Genomic DNA, 25,974 nt, shown 5'->3' with positions numbered 1-25,974 from the left:
GTCTTTTTTTATCCTCTGTGTACAAAATTGAGAACTTTCTGAGTTTTATTTACATAAAACTATTGATTAAATTTAGTCCTCAACGCCAGTTAAGAGCTTCAGAGTTGACTGTCTTTGATTTTCCAAGGATAAATGCATATAATTTGCAAATGATACTTTTGCTTCCAATCTTTATAATTTTTTTCCTTTCTCTTATCTAATTGCATAGGCCAGTGTCAAATAATAATGATGACAGTCTGCATTCTTATTTTGTTTTGTTTTCCCTGACTTTACTGGAAATGTTTTCAGTGTTTAACAAATAAAAGTTTTACCAGCTTTCAGCAGAGAAACCATACACTGTTTCTGTACTTTCCAATTCTCCTAGGTTTTCCTCATTTTCTTTCTTTGTCTAACACCTTAAATCCTGAAATTTCCCTTCATCTGTGTAGAGATGAAATACAAAGGTTTTCTTCACCCATTACTTCCAAAGGAAAAATTGGAGTAGAAGTCAGGGCGATAAAGGAGCTTGTTAAACTCCGTGGCGATAGCCAAAGGAAAGGGTTAGAAAAAGTTTCTTCGGGAGAGGGCCAAGCCCCTAGAGTCACTCTATAGAAGGAAGAACTGGAGCGTGGGGAGGAGTCGGGGCCACCCCCGCCTCCAGCCTCGCGTAGGTGCCACCCGCGGAGATGAAATGTGAGCCCCGGTGGCCGAGGACGCTGGATCGGCCGCTTAGCCCGCCACCCGAGCGCCGCGGGGACAGACAAAGAGACCTCCGCCCTAGCGCAGCCCCGCGCGGCGGCCCAGGCTCTCCTCGAAGGCTCCCAGCGCGATGGCCAGGTCTGCGCGCCACCCCGCTCTCCAGAGCGCTGCCCTCTCCATCTGAGCGCCCTCCAGCGCCCCCATCCCCTCCCGGTGCCGGAGCTCTGCGTTGGCTCCCAGCCCTCTCTACAGACCGGTCTGTCTCTCTGTCCGTCTGTCCTGGTGCGCAACCTCCGGCCACCGGCTTGGATGGACGCGCGGAGGGTGCCCGGGTGTCCAGGGGTCTTGTTTCCGAAGTTGGTCCTGCTCTTTGTCTACGCAGGTCAGTGACCTAGGGCGGCGGGAGAGGGCAAGGGGGCTCGGGGCGGCGCTGGGGTCACACTCCGGGCAACGCTGGTTGGGCGGGATGCACGGGACCGCGGTGGGAGGTCAGAGACTGTGTGGTCCCCGCCGGCAGGAGCAGAAGCCCGCGCCCGCGCGCTCCAGCCCTAGGCTCGACCTCCACGCGGCTGTGTTTTGGCCTTTTCCGTCTACTTTTTTTCTTCTTCTTTCTTTTCTTGTCTCTTTCTCCGCGAAGCGACTAACCCAACCCCACATTTAAGGGATTTTATTTTTATTTTCTGGATAGTGTGATTTTTTTTCCAACCTTACCAGGACTCGGGAATCTGTGGTGAGAGTGGAGAGGGAGCATTGAGAGGAAAGCTTTTTTTTTTTTTTTTTTTTGGAAAAGCACCTGAAGTTTAGAGGTATCGCTGAGGTTTTCAGATAAACTAACCTGGTAACTTTCGCGTTTCAGTAAAGGCTACCCACTGCCCCCTCCACCTCCACGTTCTGAATATTTCAGATTTTCCCTTTTAGAAATAAAAAAGCCTTAGACCTCTGTTTTCATTCTTTAGAAGATGCTGCTCAAGTGTGGTGGACAGGGCAATTGGAAGCTTTGAGTTGAAATATAGGGTTTTCAAGAGGCATAAATTCACCCAGCATCTGAACTGTTTTCTCTGAATTTGTTAAGCACTTGTTTATAGCTGAAGGGCGTCTCATTTCCCTCAACCTAATTATTCTTAACGAGAATTGCTAATAATTGGTGAAGCAAAACAGTTTTCTTGTTTGGTGACTGATGTAGAGCCCAAAATGGCCTTTCATTGGTTATTCACGTGTAAAGTTAATTACACATGTGGCATTGCATCTGGTTCATATTCTAAAAGCAGGATAAAAGCAGAGTTCTTTGTAAATGTTTTCTTGTCTCTAACTTCCTATAACAAAAACCACAGGCTTACCTATGACCTTGCAGTAGTAAATTGATGTATAGCACTGTGATTTACCTTTTGATACTTAACAAACATATTGCAACCGAAATGAAGACATTCTTCAACATTTTTATCTGAACATCAATAGACGAATTTCTCATTCAACCTTGCCAGAAATGTCACGATAACTTCTACAGAAATTTCCAATCTGTTTATTAAAATGTAAATTAGTGGCTGTCTATGAGTCGTTTTAAAGATATTTTATTGTAGGGGAAATGCTGACCTTCAAATACAGAAATTGCTAAAAAAGGAAAGTGCTTTCTATTTAATGAGGAGAGTCCACATTCTAATGTGTTTCCAGCACTTATTTCTTTTACATAAATCGTATGAGGTTTTAGAATTTGAGTCTAACAGAATCAATTGCATTAATATTTATTTTATATTAAAATCTCTTTATTAGTTCATTTGAAACTGATCATTTTTTCCACTTCCTCTGTGTACCAAAAGAAAGCAAAAATAAGAAAATAGAATGCAGCAAATGAAACTTTAATACTCTCACACCATTGAACAACTTTTTTCGTTCTTTTGTCTATTTTATTCTCTTTGGTGAGCTGAAAGCTTCTAATTTGCACTTTTCCTTCCCTTCTTCCTGTTCCCCTAATGTTAAGCTCACAGCCCCCCAGGATTCAGGAAACCTGCATGTTTGGCCAGCAGCAAACTTTATCAGTTTAGAAAGTTTTCACTCCATTCATTTCTTCTCTGCATCCACATCCCTTCCCAGTTCACTGCAAAGTCACTGCAAGCCAGTCTAGGTCGACATCGCTTTTGATAAGAAATGATGAGCTGATGTGTTTTGGTATTAATTCCTGAACTCTAAATTTCAGAGGCCTTTTTACGCTTGCCCTGTTCACTTGACTAATATTTATTGGGTGAGATGTGTTGAGTGATACATAGGACAGAGGCCATGTTCTGGGTCTTGTCTGGGAGATAAGGTGTGCCCATTACTCTAAGGTATAAAAAGCTGTATTATAGGAGAGATCCAAACATGTGACCTTATTGCTCCTTTAGGAGTATATGCTTCATAGATGATGTCTGTTCTGCTGAGCATAATATTCTCCGAGACCAGCAAATCGCCTGGCCTGTAAGAGGAACTCAGTAAATATTTGCTCAGAAAAATGAATTGAGGAGGACTCTTAGGACTTAGACCTTTGAATTATAGGGAATCCTTGGATATAAGGAGATGTAGTAGGATAGAGTGTGAACAAAGGCAAAAATCATGAGATTTGTATATGCAAAAACAGATAATTCAGTTGGGTTGGAACTAAGAAATACGGCTGGAAGTGAGGATTGGGTGAGATGGGGGAACACTGTAGAAATAGAATTAATCTAGACACCCTGTTAAATAAATTGCCAGCTTTCATGGGACAGATCTACTGTCCATAACCTGAATTATTTTCTCCAAAGAAAATGCATTAAATGCAGGTTCCATTGTTAAGAACATAAGAGCAAGGTTTCTATACCTGAACCATCATTTTTGACTGTGGAGTCACATTTGGAAAGAGACTCAACGAAATGCTTATATTATTATCCACCTCTCACTGCAGGCTACAAAGGCAGGATTTGGCCAAGGTTTTTAACCTTCCCGACCTTAGCCAGTGATTTCTGTCCCCCTCCCTTTCCTTCCTTTCTGATCCTTAGCTATAGATTACTAGAGCCAGTTCTGGGCAAGTGCCTGGAGCCAGATGCTTTCCTGTACTACACATTCCTTAAGATGGGAGTGGGGAAGCTTCTTCCAGATCCTGCCTTTAACTAAAGACATTGAAGAAGATTGGAAGTGGCTAATTTTCAAGGATATTAACTTGAATATTAGAAGTAATGTTATTTATCTTCTGAGGGCCACTGGAATATTTCATTTTTTTTTACAAGTGAGAAAATGCTTCTGTACTGTCCAAACTGTGATCTTTATAGAATTATTTTCGAATAAACCGGAGAAATCAACTAACACATCAAAATACGTCTCAGGTGTGGTTGATACCCAGTTTGGAAATGTTGTGATTGTGAATGTCTTTGCCATACTATTAAATCTTCCCTTTTCGACTGTTTAATTCTGGGAAGTAGACAAGAGTGCTGGAAAATGCCATAAAAATAATGAACAATGTGTGACAGGATCTAGATGTTTGCGGCAGGTATAATCCAGCTTCTTGGCTACAAGATTTGGGGCTTGGTTTCCTGCAACATTGGCTCAAAATATTTTGATAACACTGTGTCCTTGTAATAACAGTAACTGAATCTTTGATAATCATGGAGGGCTTAATAAGATGTCACTGTCCTGGGCATTATTCAAAAGGCAACCCATGAAGCTACCAAAAATCACTTGTCCTGCTCGGACAGGATGAGGCGGGGTATCAGCTCTCCCACTATCTGAATGGCTTTTAAGAACATAAAGCAAAACATGCCAGCTAAGTGCTTGAGATAACTGACCAGTCTAAGTATCTGAATTAATTAAACAGCACTAAAAATGAAAGCTATAGAAGTTCACTAGGAAAATGATAAACTGCAAAGAGTATACACTGTCAAGAAATCATTAGATCATGTTTCTGTCTTCAAAATTTTAAAGTGGATTTAAGTAGAGTTACTGAATCTTACAAAGGTAATTATTTTTCCCTTTCATGTTTTCTTACCACATCCTGGAAAAAAAATATTAAGTTCTGTTCATTTATGAGGTAGAAATAAAATCAAGGGAAAGAAAATATGAACTTTTCACTTGTTCCACAAAGGCCATGCATTATTGATAAAGGTGAATGAACTTTGCTAGTTTTTGATCGCATCAATTTGTAAAGAATCATCTTGTCAGGGAGATGATTTAAAAGCAAAATCTGTATTTTCCTCTCTAGACAAATCAATTACATGGATGTGTAGGCATATATATAACATTTTCACTTTTATGTTATAACTGTGACAGAAAAGCAGAAGTCTTATGTAATTTAGATAGTAGTTATTACCTTCAGAGTTTGAGTTGGAAATGACCTATTCTGTGATTCTTGAACATGTAACTTAGATTATCAGACTGTACTTAATGTTTTCCTACACGTACCTGAAACTCACATATCCATTGTAATTTATACCATGGATTATAACTAAATGATAACCTTAACTTGTTAAAAATAAATCATTTGGATGGAATAAAGAATTTTTTAAAGGTAGGGTAATTTTCATTCAACATTTTGGTATAATTTTCCTTGCCAAAAAATATGGAAAAAAGACAGCTCCGGTATGTCCTTTTTAACCAGAAAATACATTTCCCCCTTTTACATAGTGCTTTGGCATCAAATAAACTCTTAATATTCACCAGTTAATTATCTACAGGAACTTTTCCCCACAGCTAACTCATTATCTTCCAGTCCAAATGGACTAACAGGATATGCAGACGCATCGGTGGTACCTTATGTATGCAAACTGTAATGATGAAGGTAAAAGATGGTAGAGAAAGGAAAGCACATAATGCACTGTCATGAAAAATATACATTATTTAAAAATGATCTCCAGTTGATATTATTCTTGTCAACAACACTTTCCATTAAATGTAGTTGAAAGTAACACCCTACAGTCAAAAGACTTTATCACTTAAAAATTATTGTAAGAACTTTGTGAACAAATTGAATGTCTGATTAGTTGGGTCATTCATTCCTCCCTTCATTGTCTCATTCAACCAACTCGACTACCAACTGTCGTGCTTGATGCAGGAAGTTCAGAGAATGGGCTTTGGCTTGTCTAGATTTATGTCTAATAAGGATGGAAGACTAGTTTAGATGCTTACAAATGTTTTAGAATTCTGAGTACGTAAAATGGAAGTCTAAATGCGTTAAAGAGTGGTCGTTGACTGATGAAGATGTGAAATAGAGTAATTTTTCAAGATGCTGGGATTTCAGAACTGTAACTGCATGGGTATGGTTTTTATTTTTAGAGGATTGCCTTGCTCAGTGTGGCAAAGACTGCAAATCTTACTGCTGCGATGGAACCACGCCCTACTGTTGCTCCTACTATGCCTATATTGGGAATATTCTCTCGTGAGTATTAATCAAATTTGGCAATATTGATACTACTTCCCTTGCCCAGTTATGTTTTCAGAAAGTACTAAATTATAGTTATCAGGAGGAAATTTTAAGATTGACTGTTGACATAAAATCTTTGCTGGAGACACTCAACACTCATCCCTATCTAAGGTGTTATATTTTTAAAATAAATGTGCGAATTAATATACAAAATAAATTGCTTTTATTAGAAGAGAGTGTAAAGAATATTCTTTTATTGACTTGTTTGTGTTCATGATAATAATGTCTTAAGGAGACCATATTCATATTATTGATAATTTTTTAATACTAGAAACTGTACATTTTTGTCTGCTTTGTTGAGGATATGTAAGTTATAATTTGGCATTTAATGACAGCCAGTATATTTTGCCATCCATATATTTGTCTGACTTATCCAATAGATATCACGGAAAAAAGACATTATGAATAAAAAACAGTTGAGATATGAAATGTCAGTTTTCTACATGATGCATTTAAAGCAACTTCGGGAAACAAGACTAGAGCCCAAGAGAAGCTAGGCATCAACAGTGTAAAATGATAACCAACTACAAAAATCAATGAAACATACACGCAGAGAGTGTGTTAAACGTTTCTCTATAACAAATTAAGAATTTATTTTAGAGATGTTTCTAGGCGAAGGGAAATGGACAAGCAGAAGCTGCCTTCAGGGTTGTATGTCTAAGGACTGTGCAGCTCTCTGTTCCTCTACACACGCCTTCAAGCTGGGAAATAGAAGGTAGAGAATTAGGAACATAAGAATTTCACCCATGGGTGACCACCACCCATGGCTTTCAGGAGTCTGCCTCTGTCCTCCTTAGTTTGTATTTTTCAAGTGACAATCAGGATGCTTTGATAGCGCTTCCATTGTGACTTAACTTGTTTTATAAAGGCTTAAGTGGATCCAGGAAAGATCAGGCACTAAGTGATACGTGCCTGGCTATTTTAGGCATATGTCCATTGCAATGGCTTATAAGTCATCCTCCGCCTTCTGAAAATAGAAAACCTGGCATCACATAGACTTTCTAGAATCAAAGTGGGGCTGATCTTAAAGAGCATATCTCCCTGAATAAGGCCAGAAAAAATCATACTTCAGGATACTCTTAAACACTATCATGACAATGAAAGAATTGTCAGGCTGTAATAAAAATTGATGAATAGAATTTAAGCATTCTTTGAAATGCAAATAAACTCTAAATAAAATGTTTGAATTTTTCCTTGTGGAAGATTTGTTGGAAAAAGATTGTCCTCTTACATTTAGAGAACAGTCCGAATTAGCTCAGAATACTCAACGTATAAATATATAATGATGTTTCACATTTGTATATCACTTCATACTTTTTAAGTAAATTAAAATACTTCATTACTAAATCCAAATTTGATTTTTGAGTGGTCTCTACTTGCCAGGGCAGCTGTACATGGTTAGATGTGTGAGTGAGCTCTGAATGTGGTATAGATTTGAGGAACTTGGGGTCAGAATGACTCTGATACTTCGGTCCTCTGGCTCCTGGCCCATTTCTCTGCCCACTAACTACATCATAGTGTGTGTGTTGAGCCCCTTTTTCTCACTTCATAGATACCTCCACCCTGATAAATGTATATAGGAGACGTAATTACTTATTAATAAAAATACTTTAAAGTTTTAAAATTTGCAATCATATTCTTTTGTGATGGTACATAGTCTTTGAACTAATTTCATCACTTGGTTAAAATAAAGAGTTCACTGAGTTATGTACTTATCTGAGTTATTAAGGCCATGTACTTATGTTTGAAAAACAGAATTGTGTTTTTTGGAGGGCGGAAATAAACACAGATGGCATTATATTTCAGGCAGTTAAACTGAACTTAATGTTCAAAATAGAAACTACTAAGTAAATCCCTTGCTAAACAATTCTTAGAGAAAAAAACAGATTTAAAGTGTTTTCCCCACTGGATAAAGGAGAATACATTTTCAGGATTTCCAGTTATTGTTTAAGATTTGAAAAGAGTTAACTCCACCCAAAGCTTTTCTTTCTTTCTTTTTTTTTTTTTTTTTTTTGAGTTAGGGTTGGGAGGGACTAGAGAAAGAGAAAATAATTCCAAGAACGCTTACAAAAGTTCTTTCATGCTCATGTTTTCGAATATTACTATTTTGGAACTCCTAAACTGTGCTTCCTTTCTTCCAAGCATCCAGGCACATTCTTAGTAAAGTCATTTTAATCATCTTAACGGAAAACTTAACCTTTGTGGTCATCAGTAAGGTAATAGGGAAGAATGCAGGAAACACACTGAAGTGTTATGTATCCTAAATGAATAATTTTATAAATTGGTTTTAATTTGGTTCCTAGTCTTGTTTATTTTCAAATAGAAAATGTCTTGGCTTAGCTGAAAGTGAACTAAGGAGAGTACAAAATACAATTTGGGTCATTCTAGACTGTGTGTAAATTGGTAGGGTAAGGCACGCTTGATCCTTCTTGATGAGGCCTCTCTGTAAAATCATCAGAGTAGAGATATTTAGCCCTTAATTTTGTTTACTTCAACTGCTCTTTCTAAACTTTTGCGAGTTAACCGTTAAGATTTGTTTTCAGAGAGATCACAAGAGCTATCTTTCAATTTACCTTTTATGTAGTTGAAAAGTATTGTTTAACTCAGGTCGCTCCCTTTTAGATATTTTATATTCTAAATATGAGTTGATTTTTACAAATTCAGATCTACCCCTCTTTGTTTCAGGTGGGAATTTTAAAATTTATTTGTGTCTTGTGACAACAATTTAAAAAGTAAACTTTAAAAATAGCATATAGACTTCTTAAAATTGAGATATGATTGATATTTAACATTATATTGGTTTCAGATGCACAACATAATGGTTCGATATTTGTATATATTGCAAAGTGATCACTACACTAAGTCTATTTGACATAAATCTATTTAAGATGGCATGCCTACTTGTGCTTATGGCCACAGATATTAACTTCCATATAGAAAAGTAACAGTATTATTTTCCAGAATTTAAGAATAATTGTTGCAAAAGTCAGCATGCACTATGTGATCAATTATTTACAAATACATATTGAGTGCCTATTACCATGGCAGCATAGGATCCAAAGATGAATAAATGATGTTCCATGACCTTTACGATCTCACAATCTAATAAGAAAAGAAAATGTAGACAAATAATCTTAATTCAATGAATTAATCTATGAAGTGTTATTGAAGGGCCAAGAAGAGAGAAAGCAGCTAAGTGTGTGTGTGTGTTTAGAAATAGAAGTTTAGAGAAAGCCTCATAAATATGAAATTTGAACACAGTTTTAAAGAAAGAGCAGATATTTACATAAGTGGACAGTGAATAAAAGGAAGAGCATTCCAGACAGACTCTCACCTACAAAGGCAAAGATTAAAGACAGAAAATGGTCAGTGTGGGAAAACCCATTTTGTTTGGTGTTGCTAATAAAGGAAGGTTAAACTTTGAATATAACATGCTAATAAATAGGTAAGACAAAAGGTAGATCCTTAGTTTGACAGACTTTTATTGGTAGATTACATTCTTTCATTGGTCATGTCTAACAAAACTAAAATAAAATAATTCTGTATTTTTCTGGAAATAAGATAGCTGGTTTTATGTAGAAAGGACACTCTCTTAGATACCACTAAGATAAGGGACAAAGGTGAGAAGGCCCCAAATGGAGATTATTTTTATTTATCCCATAGGGAAAATATTTAGAGTGAACACGTTGAGATGTTACACTATTTAGTACCATTTATGACAGAATATGTGACTTTGGAATTATTTCTCCATCTTCGACATTTTTGATCCAGAGGGTAACTACCTGACAATTAGAAACCTCACTGGGCTTGAAAATGAGAATTGAGCCAATTTACGAAGTAAACAATTTCTCATCAAACTGATTCTCAAATATTTCATCCAACCACTTTTCTCCATGTAAAATAAACATTCTGTGATGAAGATGGAAAGGGGTATTTCAATTCTGCTGCTGATGAAATTTGACTGATATTTCCTAGAGATAGGATCCAACATAAAGATGTGATTTATGGAGTATTCTTTAGAATTAGTAGAATTCAAGGGATCAGAGGGTGCAATTGAGTGGCTAATTACTATTAGTAATGGGAAGACTAAAAGCAGGACTTTACGGAAAACGAAAGAAAACTGTTATGTGAGTAAGAGAATAATTGTACAGAATAATTGAACATGAACCAAATAATGACTGGGTTGGACATAGTGAGAGATGATGAGATACAAGACTTAATCCTCTCATTCAGAAATAGACTCTTGCTTTTGCAGGTTGCTTTTGTAAAATGCAAATATGTCTTGGGATTCTTCAGTGTGCCATCTGGCCAACACAAAAGCCCCACGGGGAAAAGTCAAGAGGAAGAACTAATAATGGAGATCCTGGTGGGATTAAGTTTCTTTTCTTCTCAATGAAATGTGAAAGATGTATTGCCCGAAGTTTTGCAAAGACAGCTAATAAATATCACAGTTGTGATGTTAGAGCCATGTTATGCATGAAAGCAAAACTGAGTTAGAAGATAAAGGTTTCATATTTCCAAATGGCATTTGAGGTCCCATACTCATTAAGTAGCTGAGCATTCTGAATAAATCACTTAAGGATGTTCAAATAAGGACAGAAATGTAATGCATCTTGAAAGGGCTTTGGCATTTACCAATGCCAATTACCAAGAACATCATTTGAATTAAATGCATTAAAATATTCTTAGGACTTAGATATGAAAAAAACACCTCTGAAAGGTACATGCTGAACAAATCAAAGTTTGTGGGCATCTTATTTTTGTTTTAATAATGATAGAAAGATAAGTAACTAATATGTTAAAATAAATATGAACTTGATTTAATGTTAATGAGGTGACTTTTGGAAAGCACCTGAGGATGGGCTGGTTGCCAGGGAAACCAACCATGTGATTGGTTCCCTCTCGAGAGGGAAGAGAGACTGGAGATTGAGTTCATTATCAATGGCCAGTGATTTAATCAATCATGACTTTGCAATGAAACCTCCATGAAAATGCAGGACAGGGTTTGGAGAGCTGCCAGACTGGTGAACACATGGAGATTTGCTGAGAATGGCATGCTCAGAGAACATTTTTTTTTAGTTTAAGTAATTGAATAAAAAAAATTAATGTAGTAAAAAATAATGTGTACTGTAAGAAGAAAGTCATCGTTTCTCAGAAGATATGTATTTTATGTATAACAGAAATACATTTTATGTATTATTAAGAGCAAATATAAATGTGTAGATATCTAAAACTTTTTTGTGTCAGCTCTATGCTATTCAATCATAATTGCCTTTGTAAATTAAGCTTCCTTGTTAAAAACATAATTTGTTTTTAGGAAGGGCTAGATGGAGTTTCTAGAACATGTTCCCAGCAATTTATTTCTATAATACGTATGGAGATATTCTACACTAGGTACTGGAGGACATAGCCATGAACCAAACACAGTTCCTGCTCTTGAATTGTTTATAAACTACTGGGAACCATAGACCTAGAAAACAGACAATTTAATAGTCTGTGGAAAGGACTAAACGCAGTAGAATCGGAGAGGAGGTGTTTTTAGTCCAACTTTAGGGTGTTAGGAAGACTTCTTGAAGGAGAGTAGTTCTAAGATGAGCCTTGAAAGAAACAGCAATTGATGAAATCCATCCCTCATTTGATTTAAAAAACAAAACAAAACAAAACCATAATTAGCAAACATATGGAATAGGAATAGAGAAGAAAATTTCTTAACAGAATAAAGATCTCAAAAAACAAAACAGAAACAAAAACCCTACCTCAAACACCATACTCAATGCTATGTTGTTATAACCTTTCCCTTTAAAGGCAACTATAAGACAAGCTAGCATCTAACACCACTCTATTTAGCATCCTACTGTCCTGGTCAGTGTAACCAGCAAGACAAATTAAAAAGAGATGATACTAATTGGAAAGGAAGGAACTAACTTGTTATTATTCACAAATGGTATGATTGCCTATACTCCTTAGACTGTAAAAATGAATAAGAGAATTCATCAAGAGTGAAGGATGTAGGATCAGTGAACAAAAATTAGTGTATCCTTACACATCAACAATACTCAGAAAATGTAATATATATATGTGTGTACACAAATCTCATTTACAAGACCAAAAACTAAGTATCTAGTAAGAAATCCAATAATAGATGCATGGCACATATGGAGTAATATGAATACATAAAGGTTTCAAGAGGTGAAATGGACACCTAAAGAAATTAAGAGATATAACAAACTGCGGATGGGAATATTGTAAGGATGTCAATATCGGGAAATGTCAGTTCTTCCTGAATTCTATGTAAATTCAATGCAATTCTAATCAAAACCCACAGGACCATTTTTTTTTCTGTTGTCAAGTTTGAAAGACTGAACCTAAAATGTATGTGGGCCAGGAAAGGGTGTAGACAAAAGAAAACAGTTATGAAAAACAACAAAATGAAAAGACATGCCTAAGAGACATCAAGATTTATTATAAAGTTATGGAAAATAAATCATGTGATACTTCACAGATAAACTGATAGGATATAGAGCTTAGAAACTGACTCATGTGATAGCAGAGATGGCATTACAGACAAGTAGAAGTGGATGGATTATTTAATAAACAATGCTGAGACAATTAGCTATCAATATGTATAAACATTAAACTAGATCACTCCATCACACCACATCCAAAAGTCTATCCTAATGGACTCATTACATAAGTGCAAAAAGCAAACATTTACAACATTTTATAAAGGGGTAGAATGGTATTATGATATCAGGGTTTCTAAAGATAAATATTTCTAAAATAAAAGATGAAAAGCACAAACAGTAAAAGAAGAGATATACTAAAAATCACTGAACTCTAAACTTTAAAATGGTGAATTTTATGGTATGTGAATTATGTCTCAATTTTTAAATTTATAAGGCAGAAATTTCATAGGCAAAGTGTCAGGCAATTTCCCCAGTTGGAGAAGATACTCGCAATTCATGTGATTCACAAAAGATTAGTGTCCAGAATGCTTCAGTGTGTGTGCTCAAAAGAAGTCATAAAGCAGAAAACCGGAAGGGCAGTAAGCATATGGAAGATGCTCCCCTTGGCTAAAGCAGGGAAATGCAGTTTGAAACAGTACAAGACTGTCTCACAGCCATCAGACTGACAACACTCTGTAAATATGATAGCACCAAGCAACATGGGCCAACGTGAAAGGCAACTCACACCACCGGTGGGAAAATACAAACCGTTATCAACACTTGGGGAGCGATCTGACCACATGCAGTAAAGATGAAGATGGCCATCCTTTAGGACTTAGCAATATCCCCTTCTACATACATTCCCTAGAAAATTCCCAAATACACACAGGGAGACATTGTAATGTTGGTTGTCATATTTTTTAAAATAGTAAAACATTGGAAGCAACCTAAATTTCTATCAGAGGAGAATGGATAAGTAATGAGACTATATTCATACAATAGAATGGGATATGTCAATTAAATCCATGCATGTTAGTGTATCATTATAGTAAATCTCAAAACTGTAATGCTGTGTGAAAAGGAGAAAAAGAATGTGCCAAACATGGTACTATTTGTGTAAAGTTATTAAACACATAAAATACTTCTGTGTGTTACAGAAACATGCATATGTGGTAAACGTGTAAACACGTAGGGGAGAGAAAGGAACACATGAATTTCAGGATTGCCCAGTTCCGTCATGTGGGTTTTCCAACACCATAAGCAAATAACTCAGTTCTGACACTATGTACCTGGATACAGCATCAGATCCACAGGTTAAGGGTCCAGTCCTATAAGACCGCTCCCCGCTTCCCTAACCTTAGCTACCAATCGCAAGTCCAGGTTCTCACCTGAGCTTCTGAACAATAGATTAGAGGTTCTAATGACCTTTGGGTTTGATTAATTTGCTAGAGCACTCACAGAACTCAGAGCAACATTTTGCTTACTAGAATAAAACAGTATAACTCAGAAACAGCCAGATGGAAGAGCTGCATAGGGCAAGGTATGGGGAAAGAATTAGAAGCTTCCATGCCCTCTCCAGGCGTGCCCCTCTCCCTAAATCTCCACATGTTCACCAACCCAGGAAGCTGTCGGAACCCTCTACTTTGGGGGTTTTATGGAGGCTTTATACAGACATGATTGGTTAAATCATTGACCATTGATGACTGAACTCAATCTCCAGCCCCTCTCCCGTCCCTGGAGGTCTGGAGGTAGGAATGAAAGTTCCAACCTTCTAATCACAAGGTTGGTTTCCATGGCAACCATCCCCCATCCTCAAGGGCTTTCCAAAACTCACCTCATTAACATCAACTCAGATGTGGTTGAAAGGGGTTTGTTATGAATATCAAGACACCTTTATTACTCTTACCTCTTAGGAAATTCTAGGGGTTTTAGGGGCTCTATGCCAGCAATGGGACAGAGACCAAATATTTATTTCTTATTATTACTATCACCGCACCTTGTTAATATGTGGATTCTGATTTGGTTAGGTCTAGTGTGGAACATGGAACTTTGCATTTTTAACAAGCTCCCAGGTGATGCTGATATGGCCCATCTGCAAGCACACTTGGGTAGAGAAGGTTGTGCTCTTTGACAGTGTCCAGTACTGCAGGATGAAATGATAGACGAGATGAGGAATGGAGGACGGATGGGATGTGGGGCTAGGGATTGGGGCTAAACAAGAGGAACAAGTCCAAATCAAGTCTGAAGTTTTGAATGATTTGGGTGGATCGTGTGTGCTGGGGACTAGTGGGGAATATTCAAGAAGGTTCATATTCTATTTTTAATATGTTGAGTGGTGGGGAGTGGGGGTAATAGGCTTTATAGCCTATAAGCCAAATTCAGTGAACTTTCAGGGGGTGGAATGCACCAATCCGAACTCACTGGAGAGCCTGAAGCATCACATCTAGATTTAGGAGGAAAAGCCTAGAGGTGCTGGTTGGAAAAGGTGTGGGGGGAGTGAATGGGATATTCTGAAGAGAAGTGTAAGAAAGAGAACAGCAAGCCAACCATGGAGCCCACGTAAATTTAGGGATACACTATATTTCTGCCCTTTCTTCATTCCATTGGCCTCCTGAAAAGTGTTCTACATCTATTTCAGCCTCCTTAAAAGTGTTCTCCATCCCTTCAAAATTCCTTCACTGTCAAAGTTGATCTGTCCTTCACTAATCAGCCTGAATACACCTCCCATGGTGGCAGGGGCAGTGAATACCTTAATTTTCTTCTATGTGCTTTTTGTATTTTATATTACATAAAAGACAGGATTCGTGGTATTTCAGTTCATTCTAAATTGAATATGTTGCCATAACAAAGCAGTTTATGTGACGATCCATCTTTATTTATTCATCCAAGGGATTGTGCCCAAAACAAATCAACTCACAGCTGGTCATATAGTCAGGTTTTAGGGGCTACCTTCATTAGATAGAAATCAGAGTTGGGAGTTACAAAGAGTGTTTAGCAGTGGCAGAAATCCTTAGAGTGAGGGGAGCTATCATTTATTTAATGCAATCTCTGTCCCAGGTGCTTGAAATATATTAGTTTATTAATCTTCAGAATAGCCCTTATGACCTGGCTGTTATTATTTTTGTCTGTACAGATGAGGAATTTGACACTCAGAGTAAGTAATTTGTATAATTTCACACAGCTACTATGTAATAAGCTGACATTTAAAACTACCTGTGCTTCTATTGATACTATGTGTAAAATAGATAACTAATGAGAACCTACTGTATAGCACAGGGAACTCTGCTCAATGCTCTGCGATAACCTAGATGGGAAGGAAATCCAAAAAAGAGGGGATATATGTATACGTATAGCTGATTCACTTTTCTGCACAGTAGAAACTAACACAATATTGTAAAGCTGCTATGCTCCAATTAAAAACAAAAAATCAGTGGAGAAAAAAAAAAACTACCTGTGCTTGACCTTTTTCTGCTACTGCACACTGGCTCCTGAAGAACTGAAGATTTCAAGATGGGAAGAATGAAAATTATTCACTGCTATAAAACCTTATGAAAATCTAAACATCAGGGACTTCCTAGGTGGTGAAGTGGTTAAGAATCCGCCTGCCAATGCAGGGGAAATGGGTTCAAGCCCTGCCCCAGAAAGATACCACATGTCGTGGAGCAACTAAGCCCATGCGCCACAACTATTGAGCCTGTGCTCTAGAGCCCTTAAGCCACAACTATGGAGCCCATGTGCCACAACTACTGAAGCCCACGTGCCTAGAGCCCGTGCTCCACAACAAGAGAGGCTACCACAATAAGGAGCCCACGCACCACAACGAAGAGTAGCCCCCACGTGCTGCAACTAGAGAAAACCCATGTGCGGCAATGAAGACCCAACACAGCCAATAAAATTAATTAATTAATTAATTGATTGATTTTAAACAAAGAAAATCTAAACATTGTATTTTGGGGGGGAGCCTTTTCTTACCCTTAATTTGTATTAAATTCCCTCCTATATGCTGCCGTAATAGTATCCTATCTCTGCCCTGCTATTATGTATCACTTCATTCAAGTTCCTAAATGATCTGTCTGCCCTTCGACACTCTAGACCTCAAGAGGATGGGAAGTGGGTGGGCCAACCTACCAGTGAAGGTACAGGGCCTGACCAACCGAATGATCCAGAGAGAATCATTTAAACACAAGTAATCCTCCATTTAAAGACAAAAGAGCTGACACTTTGTGAGTTTGAAATAAATATGTATGATCTGAGTAAATAATAGCTTAGAAATATCAAATCACAATTTGAATATGTTATTGATTTCAGAATTTCTTTCATGGAGTACAAATCAGCTATCATTACAAAATAAAAGGAGTGATTTCTAGGGAGTCAGCCATCACTTCTGAGTCACGCTGTTTATAATAAATAATAATCAGATGATAGGAATTAGAACTCAGCCAATTTGTTTATAATGATTTAACTTTTTGTCATATTTCATTGTAGAGCACATATTGGAATGTGCTCTACCAAAGCTCAGTGCTGCAGTGGAAAAAGTTGAAAAATGCCTCCACCATAGAAGGTCCAGGACCCAAAGGTAGAAGGTACTTTGCACTGATGTTTGCCTCAGGCATATACTGGGAATCCTAGCTTGGGTCCTACCTACCTCCCATCTGGGTCCACTTTTGCACAATTCACATATTTGAATGTGTTCTATCAATGAGACAGTATGATCTGCCAGCCTGTTACTCTTAAAGCAACAGGATCCTGTACAACTCTATTCATGTGCATAATTTTTGGAGATAAAGTGTTTTATTGATAAAATTGAGGAGGCAAGAATTATGCACACACAGTGATTTTTATTCCATTATATTCAAAGAATTCTGGCGGGCAGGTACTGACCAATGCACACTATCTTCTAGCTGTCTCTCAGCTGCCAAATGTTAGGATGAACACACCCATAACTAATGAAAACTTCAGAGGGAGATGAAAACCTCATAAAGTGTAATAGGAGTCTATCAGAAAGTGCCATGGGTGGAAGCCTTGGCTATTTAACCCATAGTAGCTCAGAGATAAATAGAATTTGTAGTTCAGCCATGCATTCTTAAGAAATGAGAAAGAAGAAAGAAAATCTTACAGATAACAAGAAGAATGCTTTTTTATGCCTTTGTACAAATCTGACAAAAATAGAGGAAAACATGACACATTACTTCAAACATACTCGGTATGAATTCACACTGTCAAAAAGGTGAACACGATGATATCTCTCATGCTTCATTTTGCAAAAAATAAGTGCTATCTGTGGTTGCAAATAACCAATAGTACAATATTGATACAACATTTTCCCTCTAAAAACGCCAGGAATAATACAAGGTCAACTTCCACAGTATTACATGTAGGGAAATATTTGAATTTATATTTAACAAATATATGGGGAAAAGTCTTCTTTATGGTTTCAGTGTCAAGTAGTTCCTATCCTTACATTAAGTAAATAGATCTTCTTGCCCTTTGTCAGGTGAAATTAAACAGGAAACAACGCTCTGTGATTCTGTTCTTAATAGTTGTTTTAGCAATAGGGGATGTAGAAGAACAACCAAGAATGTTTGGGCTCATCAAATTGGGTTTGAGTTTCTCTTCTTTTATGCTGTGTAAACTTTATTCTTCTAATATTGTTCAGCCTCTGTTTATTAATTTGTAAAGAGTGAGTAATAGTAACAACTTGCCTATCTCACAGAATTAGACTGAAGGATGTATTTGCACATAAAAGTACTTAGAAGATCTTTGAAGTATGTTCCTGTCATTAAAGAAAACATTAGGCTTTGAAAATGATCGGAGTTTGGGAAAAGAGGAAACATATGGGGAGCAAAGTGACTTCTCCAAGGTCATTCTGAAAGCCCATGACTGAGCTGCAGAGTGTCCCTTCAGGTGCAAGGCTCTCTTTCTGGTTCTCTGAGCCGAGACATGGGCATCTCTCCTCAGGAGAGCTTTCTCAGCCTTGAGTGAAATAAACAGCCTTCTTAATCAAATGTGATTGCAGTCTGATTACTGCAAAAACAGCTAATTAAGTACTGTCTCCTGCTGCCCAGCAGTTGCTATAAGCATAATACAGCCCCAAAAGTCGTGTGCTTTAAGTAGCAAGTCTGCCATGTTGCCCGAGGCTGACCTGTGAATTAGAGAAGCTGACTCAAAAACAGGGTAAAGTCTAAATAAAAATGTATAAATCAGGTTTATGAAAAAAATCATACATGCAATTCCAAAAATCAGAGGACAATGATTTTGCTTTACAAAAGGATTCATTCTAGAGTTCCAATTCATTTCCTTTTCATAATTTATTTTATTCACAACTTTTCAGAAATATATAGTGTGTATATGGCTGGTTCATCTCCATGGATAACATGTCAGTAATTAATGCAGAAAACGGTATCCTAACTGCTAGCCATTTTGGTGGAGTAATCACAGTACTCTATAGATGTGAGCATGCCTTTGCATGTAAAAGTTTAGAATTGCCCTGATTAGATTTTTTTTTAAAAAATTGTTAATCAGCAGTTGTCTCAAATATCAGTGCTTATAAGACTTACAAGCGTGAAGAGGGCGATGACTTGCCTTTAATGATATTACACATAACCTACATTTGCAACAATCACCAGACTGAAAGTATTTTCAGAGCTGGCGAATAAATGCCAGATGGCATGCTGAATACAAAGTCATTGACCATAGCAAGGATCAGCTGAGGTCTGTCTGTTCTAAAATAAGTTTCTTTTTGCTCAGTTTGTTGGCTTTAAACAATCAGCTTATTATATATGCTTTGTGTTTTGCTTAGTATTTTCAGTAAAATAGTTTTTGTCTCATTACCTTTCATTGGGAGGATGAGCTCCAGTTCTGGGCAAGACAGAGAGAGCACACTCCACTCCCTGCCCCCCACGGACTGCAGCTATAGAATTTGGACGGAATGCATGAAACAGCTGTTTCAGGTAGATGAAGTGCAGAAGTAGTATGCAGATTAAGGACCAAGAGCAAAATTCAAAGCTACCTATCTAGCTATGAGTTTACCAGTTTTTTTTTTTCCCCCTTTGTTTCCTCCACTCTGGACTAAACATAGCCCAAAATACATAAGTAGGATTCAGGACATGGGCAGAGAGAGATAAAGGGGAATCTCTCTAGTTCTGGCTAAGGAGTCATGCTCAAAGACAGTGGGGGAAGTACCCCCAATATATTGCTTTGTTCTCTTGTGCAGCTCCTACGTGATCTTTTGGTTGCTGCAGCAGTGGCAGTGACAATGGCAGCACTAGGACCTGACAGGAGCCTAGAACTCTGAGAATGAGGAGCCTTCCTTTTTTTTTTATTTTATTTTTTATTTATTTTTTATTTTTTGGGGGGGTACACCAGGTTCAATCATCTGTTTTTATACACATATCCCTGTATGGAGCCTTCCTTTTTGATCAGAATGATGTAATACTAGGAGGATGGGGTGAATCCCCATGGCTTTTTTTTTTTTTTTTTTTTTGGCTTTGTCCTCCAGCTGTTCAACCCTGGAGCCCATTTGTGGAAGTATGCAAAGAACAGAGTAAATAAAACCCATCTTTCTGACCAGAGAACCACAAGGGGTGGCCCCAGGGAACCAGATAGTACTAGGGAGAACGTCAAGATAGAAGAACACAGGAAAGTGACCCTAAAGTTGCTTGTGAACTCCTGGGCTCATCTCAGGTTGCACATGCATGGATCTGACCCTAACAGTACACCTTAGACCTTAAGAACTGAATACACATATACAACCACCCAAGTCCTAGGTTGGCAGTTGAGTGGTGTACACATGGGACAGATCCAAACATGACTACAGATGCTTTGAAAATGCAACCTACACTGAAATCATACACCACAGAAGTCTAATTGGAATTTGTGGTCTAAATTGAACCTGGTTGGTGGCCAGATAAAACTAAAACTATCAAAATTTCCCAGAAACTTAAACAAATCCCAAGGTCTCATAACATAGTATTCAAAAAGTTCAAGGTACAGCCCAAAATTACCCAGCATACAGTGAACCAAGGAAATCTCAACTCAGAAAGGAAAACACAATCGTCAAGCAACAAAGATGTTGGATTTATCTGACAGAGACTCAGAAGCAGCTCTAATGAAAATGACCTAGAAAGTAAGGACAAACACTATTAGTGAAATTAATGGTGAAAAGACTGAATTAGAAAAAAAGAAATAGAAAATATCCAATCTGAACACCATTTTTCCAACAGCATTTGCTCACTTCATGTCTCTGTATCATTCTTTCAATATCTAATGTAATTCTTTCAATATTTTAAACCTTTTCATTATTATTATATTTGTTGCGGTGATCTGTGATCAGTGATCTTTGATGTTACTACTACGACTTGCTGAAGGCTCAGATGATGGTTAGCGTTTTTAGCAATAAAATATTTTTTAATTAAGGTAGGTACATTTTTTAGACATAATGCTATTGCACACTTAATAGACTATACTATAGTGTAAATGTAACTTTTACATGCACTGCGAAACTGAAAAATCCATGGGATTTGCTACATTGTGATATTCACATTATTGCAGTTGTCTAGAACTGAACCCATAATCCCTCTGAGGTATGCCTATAGTCAAAAGAAGGCAATGAATCGAAGGAATGAAAAAGAGAAAATAAGCAGACATCAAATAATAAAATGATGGACCTAATCCAAACAGATCAATAATTACATTATGGTCAAAACAACACCAGCTGAAGGACAGAGAATGGATTTTTTTTTTTTAACTGACAGAAATGTATCCTATCTACATGAAACAATTCAACTACAATGATATAAGTAGGTTAAAACTATGGGAGGAGGGGAAAATGGAGTTGGTCAAAGTGTACAAAGTGTCAGTTACATAAGATGAATAAATTCTGGAGAACTAATATGTAACAGTGTGGCTATAGTTAACAATACCATGTTGTGTAATTGAAGTTTGCTAAGAGGGTAGGTCTCACTTTTTCTCCAGAGAGGCAGGGGCAAACACACACAAGAAGAAGATAACTGCTAGGTGATCAATATGTTAATTACCTTGATTGTGGTGATTTATTTCACTATATATGTATATAAAGTCATCAAGTTGTACACCTTAAAGATAAACAATTTTTATTTGTTAATTATACCTAATAAAGCTTGGGGGGGGGGTGGGGCTGAGATGAGCTATCAAGCCAAGAAAAGAAAAAAAAATAGTAAATAAAAGATTGAAAAAAGATTTACCATGCAAACATTAACCAGAAGAAAGAGTGGTTACATTGATATAAGACAAAGTCCAGGACAGAGACTATTACCAGAGATAAAAAATGATATTGCTTAATGAGAAAAGGGTCAATCAACCAAGAAGGCATAACTATCCAAAGGAGAGAGTCAAATTTTTCATATTTGGTTTTTATAAGCAGCAAATAAAGAAACGAGTTTTGTTTGTTGAAACTAACCTTCCAGGGAAAAATAACAATGTGTGTATGTTGACTTACATATGGGGTTAAAGGAAATTATTTAAATTTTCCTTTTCTTTTTCTTCATTTTTAATTATGAGTCATGTCAGTGAATTGCAGATAATAGCATGGCAGCTTAGATTTACTCTATTCTAATTCTAAACCAATCTAGAACTTGACAATCCCTGGCATTTTTATGTGTAAACACCTCAACTAGGAAATGAGATCTTTAAAGAAATGGCCCACACATATGCAACACAAGGCCATTGCAGTGATGGTGGAAATATTAGTTTAACTTACAGGATGGAGAGTGTGCTCTGTAGGTGACATAGAATAAAGACAAAGACATGAGCAACAGAAAATTGTCGATAATTAAATTTTGTGATGAAAATGACTAAAATAATTCATTTCAACTTAGGTTTATTAAGAGAAATATATTGTTTCATGAAATGTGGAAGAGAGGTTGGGAGGGGGAAAGAATGTAATATGAAACCCAAGACCCTTTAATCATTGGCAGGCTTTCTCAACTATGTTCATACATTTTAAAAAATTCATTAAGCTTTTTAAAAGAGTGATCCTGGCTTTTTTCTTCTAATCTAAATATTTATGAGAAGAGAGCGTTTACTCAGACCTGCAAGACCCCAGAATTCATTCCTTTCTGGGTGCAGGAAGAAAGAAGTTCATAAGGGAAAAGAGCTTATCCTGAATTGATTTCTCCAAAGCCAGTAAAATCCATTCTACTTTTCAGATTATGCTATTAGAAAGACCAACCTCCCAGGTGTTTCAATTAATCAATGGTCTGATTTAAAGATCTGCAAAATCTTGTAGCTTTTTTTTTCCTGTACTGCATCATTTGTTTCAAAGAACACTTTCAAGCATATATTAGCAAACAAGAAATAAAAACACATCTATTCATTTCTTAAATCACACTCAAGCTTTTAAATGTCTTGTGATTATAAACACCAGACATTAATTATGTCTGTTCACTGGAAAGTAGAGATTTCACAACATTTAGATTGCTTTAAACTAGGGGTTCCCAAACTTTATTATGCATTATAATCACCTAGGAGTGCTTGCTAAAATCCATTTTCTCAGAACCAAATCTAGAAATTTAGGTTCAGTAGGCCCATAAAAAGGGGCAGTAAATGTATTTTCATTAACCACCTCCCACCAGGAAATTCTAGAACAAATGGCCTGTGGACTATATTGGTCTAAATAAATCATACCAAAAAACATTTCATTTTGGACTCCTATTATCCTGTTTAGTAATCAAATTAAGAGATATAATCTAACTGTGATTTCATGAACTATAACTTTTTCATACATACATATATACATTAAAGGTTATTTCTTCAAATCACTACGGTGAGTAGATTTAGGAGTATCAAAAATAAAATCCTATGAAGATTTATTTATGTTTGATCAAAGCAATTGAATATAGGTAGAGATCAATGAATTCTCAGTGAGTCCATAGATAATCAAATTACCCAGCTTTTAGTTCTACCAAAAATAGGGTTGTAACAGGGTGAGAACATTAGAATCTGTCCTATAGGTGGCTACACCCAATCAATTTGTTAATACTTAGGAAGCACTTTAGAACAGCAGCTGGTGCTCTGCAGTTATTAGCTGCCATCTATTCTCCAATGTGTGTTTCCGTTACATCAGTTATCTTAAACCTGATAGGCCAATCAGGGGATGGTATTAGTGTAACAGGGAAGTTATGTTTGTTCAAGCATGATTTTTCCCTGGTAAAGGGAGTAAAAAAAAGTGAGAATAGAACTACAATCTTCAGCCGGAAAGGACAAGACCCTTAGTTTAAATGCTGCACAGGCTGGATCCTTTCCTGTACTATTTTAAGAAAAATAAAAATGAGTGCTCACACCTGGGGCCCGCTAACCAAAAAATACACCCTCAGCCTTACTCAGCTCTTGACTTCTGGCAGATTACAGTTCCATCTGCATTGTCTCAGTCCTGGGAAGCTGGCATTTCCACTAGATTGCTTTTGTGCCTTTTTAATATCCTATGAGGCAGCCTCAGGCCACAGTGAGCTTCCTCCTGGAGTTGGGCAAGTGATTTCCTGAGTATCCATCCATTATTTTTGTTGGACTATCCTAAGCCCAGCAGAACCTATTGCAACCTTAATGAAGCTTTCTCTGAGCTTCTATCTTGAGTGACCCTTACATTGCTTCTATGAGGATGCACTCACGTGGTCATGCATTTTTGTAGCACTTGCAAAGTATGATACTTTGTTTCTTTTAAGACCACAGTCCCTTTCCGCTTCAGTTTCTTTATCGTCAGGGGCTTTAGAATGGCTGTACCATTTTGGGGTTCCAGATGGGAAAAGTGGAATTGTGGATGTATTTAGTCTAAGTTTAGTATATATTTAGGTGATTCCTAGTCACTTCCATGTGTAGCTAAATTATTGCAAGCCATTCCACTACAGGAACGGCTCCCCAAAATGATCAAACAGCCCACTGCACCAACTTGCCCAGTGCTCTTGCAGGAAGGGTCCAAGCTAGAGGCAATGTGAATGTATGATTGAAGTATGTTTCAACTATGCAGAATGGAAGTTCATGAGTAGTGATGGAGAAACAAAATTTCACATACAGGCGGCAGAAGATAGTCTGGAAAATTTTCCAAATACAGTATTACTACTTGTATATCAAAGATACCTAATAGAAGTTGCCTCAAATTTGATGAGTCCTAAATATTTACACAACATTATCACTAACAAGTTGTGAGGCTAAAGAAATTTTTTACACCAGGAAGAGCCCAAAGCAAATTTCAATCCCTCCACTAGAAGAAAAACTGCATTATCTTTCTCTTCTCTATTTGGAAGATGTAAAATTATCATCATGTGGAGAAGAGCTGAAAGAATTTGCAGCCAAAAAACATGTAGTAAAACATATGGGAGTGTACCCTGCTGAGCTGTGCAGGCAGTTAGTTAATCTAATGTATTTTCCTTAAAAAAGTGTCCTCAAAATTGTACAAGTTTCACACTTCAGGAAACACTGGTCCACCACTGGCTTTGATTAGCAAGTTGCACAGATCTTAACTGGTCTGTCTCTAATCTGTTTTTCCCATTAGTCTTATTATTTTTAATTCATGATATTGTAGAACTTGTTTTTTTTTCCCCCCAAGAATGTAACATCTTGTTACAGTAGAAAATCTGTTGTTGTTGTTATAATTATTATTGTCACTACAATTACTGGACCTTGGGATGAGGAGGGAGGCATACATTTAACCAAACCTGTTCAATAATAGTTTTTAAAGTATGATTTTGTATTCTGCATTTTATTTTGCAGATTAAAAACTTTGCATTCTGTATTTTAAAAATTGCATTTTAAGAAAATATCAAGAGAATGAAAGCCCACGGAAATTTTGTTTTGTTTATTTGTTTGTTTTATTGTGGTATAGTTGATTTACAATATTATATTAGCTTTTTTTTTTAATTTATTATTTTTTGGGGGGTACACCAAGTTCAATCATCTGTTTTTATACACATATTCCCGTATTCCCTCCCTCCTTCGACTCCCCCCCACCCTCCCTCGAGTCCCCTCCACCCTCCCCGTCCCAGTCCTCTAAGTCATCTTTACAATATTACAATATTATATTAGTTTTAAGTGTACAATGTAGTGATTCAAAATTTGTATAGTTTTTACTCCATTTAAAGTTATAAAATTTTGGCTGTATTCCCTGTGCTGTACAATATATCTTTGTAGTTTATTTTATACATAGTAGTTTGTACCTCTTAATCCCCTACCCCTATCTGGCCCATCCTCCTTCCCTCTCCCCACTGGTAACCACTAATTTGTTTTCTATGTCTGTGAGTCTGTTTCTGTTTCGTTATATTCGTTTGCTTTATTTTTTAGATTCTGCATATAAGTATAACACACAGTATTTTTCTTTCTCTGTCTGACTTATTTCACTAGGCATAATACCCTCCAGGTCCATCCACGTTGTTGCAAATGGCAAAATTCTTTTTTATGGCTGAG

General features: G+C 37.0%; 1 protein-coding gene across 6 annotated transcripts in view; it reads left to right on the top strand.

Annotated features, from left to right (window-relative positions):
* The first annotated feature begins 665 nt into the window (after window positions 1-665).
* CYYR1 (cysteine and tyrosine rich 1) overlaps window positions 666-25,974 on the top strand; it is a 103,298-nt gene continuing 77,989 nt past the window's right edge. For 3 of the 6 annotated variants that reach the window (XM_057697803.1, XM_057697801.1, XM_057697802.1), the window contains exons 1-2: window positions 666-1,060; window positions 5,950-6,052. In XM_057697803.1, the coding sequence (XP_057553786.1) occupies window positions 666-1,060; window positions 5,950-6,052 (498 nt within the window). The remainder of the gene's footprint in view (window positions 1,061-5,949; window positions 6,053-25,974) is intronic. The other 3 variants (XM_057697806.1, XM_057697805.1, XM_057697804.1) reach the window with 3 other exon arrangements.

Source organism: Hippopotamus amphibius, chromosome 10, assembly GCF_030028045.1.
Source record: "Hippopotamus amphibius kiboko isolate mHipAmp2 chromosome 10, mHipAmp2.hap2, whole genome shotgun sequence".
Lineage (NCBI taxonomy): Eukaryota > Metazoa > Chordata > Mammalia > Artiodactyla > Hippopotamidae > Hippopotamus > Hippopotamus amphibius.
The sequence above is the reverse complement of the archived record's forward strand: the minus strand, read 5'-3'. Positions and strand labels throughout refer to the sequence as shown.